The sequence below is a fragment of the Bidens hawaiensis genome, unplaced genomic scaffold (genome assembly GCF_021521415.1).
Source record: "Bidens hawaiensis isolate Kalapana, Puna unplaced genomic scaffold, B.hawaiensis_p1.1 tig00003488_1, whole genome shotgun sequence".
NCBI lineage: Eukaryota > Viridiplantae > Streptophyta > Magnoliopsida > Asterales > Asteraceae > Bidens > Bidens hawaiensis.
Genome location: NW_027491195.1, coordinates 1,381,177 through 1,385,525, shown reverse-complemented (window position 1 = coordinate 1,385,525; position 4,349 = coordinate 1,381,177). Strand labels below are relative to the sequence as shown.

The 4,349-nt window shown below is 40.7% G+C and overlaps 1 protein-coding gene across 1 annotated transcript; it reads left to right on the top strand.

Annotated features, from left to right (window-relative positions):
* The first annotated feature begins 2,461 nt into the window (after positions 1 to 2,461).
* Positions 2,462 to 3,950, top strand: LOC143623499 (myb-related protein 306-like). Its single transcript, XM_077094393.1, has 3 exons — positions 2,462 to 2,698; positions 2,903 to 3,032; positions 3,245 to 3,950. The coding sequence occupies exons 1-3, from the start codon at positions 2,566 to 2,568 to the stop codon at positions 3,948 to 3,950; spliced, it is 969 nt and encodes a 322-aa protein (XP_076950508.1). The 5' UTR covers positions 2,462 to 2,565.
* Positions 3,951 to 4,349: the final 399 nt, after the last annotated feature.

Below are 4,349 nucleotides of genomic sequence, written 5' to 3'. Positions count from 1 at the left end.
CCTACAAATCCCAACCATCAAATCGGCCTAAAATCGACGTTTTAGGGGTCCGATTTGGGCAGTTTGGGTTTCGGGTTCGGTTAACCCATCAAATCCTAACCATTTTCAGTAATATAAGCTTTGGTGGATTTGTTCTTACCTTACCAACTCAGATCTATCAACAAAATCTCGGGTCTCGGCTTCGAATCTTGATCGGTTAGTATGTGTGTGTTTTGAGTGTGTGAAGAAAGAAGGTGGAAATGAAAGATTGGGTTTGGGATGGGATATTTATATCCCTCTAAGCCCACGGACCCGAGGCCCATTCTCATTAACCCATCTTACGCAATCTAAGCCCAACTCCCTCCTTACTCGACATTAAATAATTAACAACGTGAAATCACTAAACATAACTTTCTTTATTTAATTAAAATTTAGGATGTTACACACGAGGTGCGTGAGCGTCCCATCTCTGACAAATGCTTCGACGATGTCCTTCAAGTCTACGCATTCCTCAGTGTTGTGGCCTCTTGTCCTGTGGAAGTCACAGAATTTGCTCTGATCAGCGTTGTGACGCTCTCGGATTATTGGAGCCTTTAGCCATGGGAGTCTCTCGGTGTCGAATATCTCGGTGACGCTTTGGTGAGTGGCGTCCATCTGGAGTTCCGGTTTGACGGCATGTTATCCTTTCCGCCTAACCGAGGGTGCGGGCCGGATGAGGTGTCAAAATTTGTGTACTCGCCGGTATTCCCCCCAGTCGCTGGGGTTGTGGTTACCGGTGTTTCTTGGTCACTCGTTGGCATTGGCAACGGAGTAACCTTAACCATCTTTCCAGGAGTTTGAAAAAACTGAAAAAGTAATTCTAGCTTTTATGCACGGATGGCGCCAATGAAGAAACACTAATCGACCCCGGGCAGATTACGGATAATCTGGGGGTTAAATAGATGTTTCCCACGAAGGTTAGGTCCGGCAAAGATGGTTCTTCTGATAACCTGCAAAACAGACACCGTGAGCTCGTCACTGAGAAGGGGGGGGTACCTCCTTGTGACCACCCTCCGGCGTGAGAATCAGACTAGATTGCTCTTGAATATAAGTGTATATTAAGAGAATGACTAGAGCAGATATCAGGTAATATATCAAGATATGAGATATGAGATAAGATGATACCATTCCAAGGTGTTGGAGTATTTATAGCCGAAGGTAGGTTTCCAAGCAGGTACAGCCGGCTGAATAGTGTTCCTGTTCTGCCAACTGTGGGCTACGCACATGCCATGCTGGTGGTTGGTGGATAGGCAGCGGCTGATAGTGACCAGGCCGGCTGTGTACTATTCCTGTTCCACCAACTGCATGCCATGCACGTCCCCCGACAGGTTGGTGAGTAGGCAGCGGCTAATAGTGACATACAGTACAAGAGCGTGCTGCTCGTCATACTGTTGTCAGTGAGCTGTCGTATCCTTGGTCAGATCTTTTGTCCATACCTCGTCAAGTACAGTACAAAAGATCCTCCAGTATCGTACGGACTGGCTCATTTGGGCTGGAGTTTTCCCGGCTTTGTGCGGGAGTGTTCCCGGCTTGCTCACTCCTTCTTCAGGTGACTATTGAATTATTTAAGAGTTAAGTGCCTTGTGCGTGTAGCCTTGCTGCGCGGGTAGCCTTCCCTGATGGCTTGTATCCGCAGCTGCGGGAACAGGCGGGGTACTTCACCATTGGGAGGCTTTTCCTGCGGGAACAGCTTGCGTACTGCGCGTAAGGACGTCACGTCTCTGAGCATGGTGGGTCCTGCGGATCCAGTTGGTTTCTGCGCAGACGTCCCTCTTCAAGGTGAGTTCTGCGAGTTTAGCCTTTGCGCAGACGTCCCTGTTGAAGGTGAGTCTTGCGGGTTCAACTACGCAGGCTTCTCTCTTTGAGGTGAGTCTTGCGAGTCCAACTGGGCTCTGCTGGGACCTACCTCTTCATCTATGGCTATTTGTCACACATGATCTGGCTTTTCGAGACCCTTTTTAACATTGGCCAAAAAAAGTTATGCTCTTTTTATTTTTGCTCAAATAGTTTTAAGATTAGCACCTTGTAAAACCAACCATGCTCTAGACTTGTGGGGCCAAATAAAACGTGTTATTGGTTTTGATTTATAATAGACGGTAGAAAAAGGCTAGAAAAAGTTAGTATGGTTTTTATTGCAGAGTACAAAAAACAAAACAAAAAAAGGCACATTGAATTGAATGCATAACGCGGTTTTATAGACACGATAATGATAACCATAAATATTGATAGCACAATACACAGTAACAAATGAGAGAAAGATGTTTGGGTGGGCTGACTTTAGCTTGAAGCTACTGTTGTCCCCAGTGTACTGCCCTATCTGTGCCAGTATCCATGAGCTTTCACTAAATGTACTCTTTGGGTCTTTGCTGCACCCTCTACTCTACCCCTTGCTTTCTATATATTTATAACCTTACTACTTGTGTGTTATGTCTCATCACTTTTTGGCTCCCAACAAAACACAATACATCCCACTTCAACTCTTGAAATAAATTAGAGCTTCAAGATCATAAAAGAAAAAACAATTTTTTCAAAGATTAGATCAAGAAAATGGGAAGGCCACCGTGTTGTGATAAACTTGGTGTCAAGAAAGGTCCATGGACACCTGAGGAAGATATTATGTTGGTTTCTTATGTGCAAAAGCATGGCCCTGGCAATTGGCGGCAAGTTCCTATTAACACCGGTATGTTTATATACCATATAGAATTATGAAAACTGACGCTATAACTATATATAAAGAAGGCCTAATCAAATATTATCTCTTGCAGATATTATACAATAAACCTAACTAATATATTATTATATATCTATCTATTTAATAATATACCCATACCTATAACCAATAAATGGGTGTGTCACTAACTTGATTATTTTGTATTGATTATAGGACTTCTAAGATGCAGCAAGAGCTGTAGATTAAGATGGGCGAATTATCTTAGGCCTGGAATCAGAAGGGGAGATTTCACTGATGATGAAGAGAAAATGATAATTCAGCTTCAAAGTCTTCTAGGCAACAAGTAAGATTTTTGACAAACAGTATATGTATATAGTAGCAAAGTCCAAAATATATGAAAATGTTAAAAAACTTACAAGAATTTTATGTTGACAAGTTAATATAATTAGGGTTTTTACTGTTATTTTGATCAATAATAACAAGAAATCTATAAGTATTAAAGTTTTGATTATCTTGGTCCAAGAATAATAGGGAAGTGCATTTGTGTGGTTGTAGATGGGCAGCTATTGCTTCATATCTTCCTGAAAGAACAGATAATGACATCAAGAACCACTGGAACACGCATTTGAAAAAGAAGTTGATCAAAAGGCTTCAGATGGGATTTGAGGATCAAGATCTAAATCACAACAATAAAGATCGATTCATGTGTTCAACGACATCATCCTCTTCTTCACACAGTGTCTCAAGAGGCCAGTGGGAGAAGAGGCTTCAAACCGATATTCAAATGGCGAAACAAGCTCTGAATGATGCTTTATCTATCGATCATAAGTCCATTATGGTACCACAAACTATAAAATCATGCACGCAAAAAACTATTTACCCTTGTAGCACTGATAACATAGCCAAATTACTCAAAGGGTTTATGAAAAATTCATCTAACAATAACAAGGCATGCTCGAATTCAAGCATTAACGAGACCAGTGATGAACTGATCAGTGAAAGCAAGGCATCTTCTGGAACTAATCTATCTGAAACATTTGAATCCATTTTTGGGTTTCATCCATCTTTTCCATCTCCAAATAATTCTGATTTTTCGCCAGCAAGCGCGTCTCCTGAGGGAAGTGTTTTTCAAGAGGAAAGCAAGGAAGCGCTGCAATTTTCGATGCTTGAAAATTGGTTGCTTGATCAAACATCTGAGGTTGTGGTTAAAGAAGATCTATGTAACTTTCCCTTTGATGGAGACACTATTTTTGAGGATTGATTTGCCATTAGAAGATATATTAGTCTTTTTGGAGGGTCAAATTAATTATTTGACATTAGAGATGTAGAACTCAATTTGTTTGAACTGGCAATTTGGCATGTGAATGTAAGTTTACCCTAGCGTGCTAACTTTAACAAACCATCTTCTGTATTTTCTTTATAGGATTTGTAGCTTTCTCATTTCTTGTTGTAATCATGCAAAATTTCTTGTGCGGAATGTATATACAAATTAACTTAGGGGAATGATCATCATGTAACGGTTTCAAATCTGAGGAGGTTGAAATAAGATATTATGATAAATTATAATAAGATTGTAAAGTTAAATTTAATACCAAACCCCTGTGCGGATTGTTGGCTTCTAGATTTACTGAATACTACTATATATTTAGAGAGAACGATA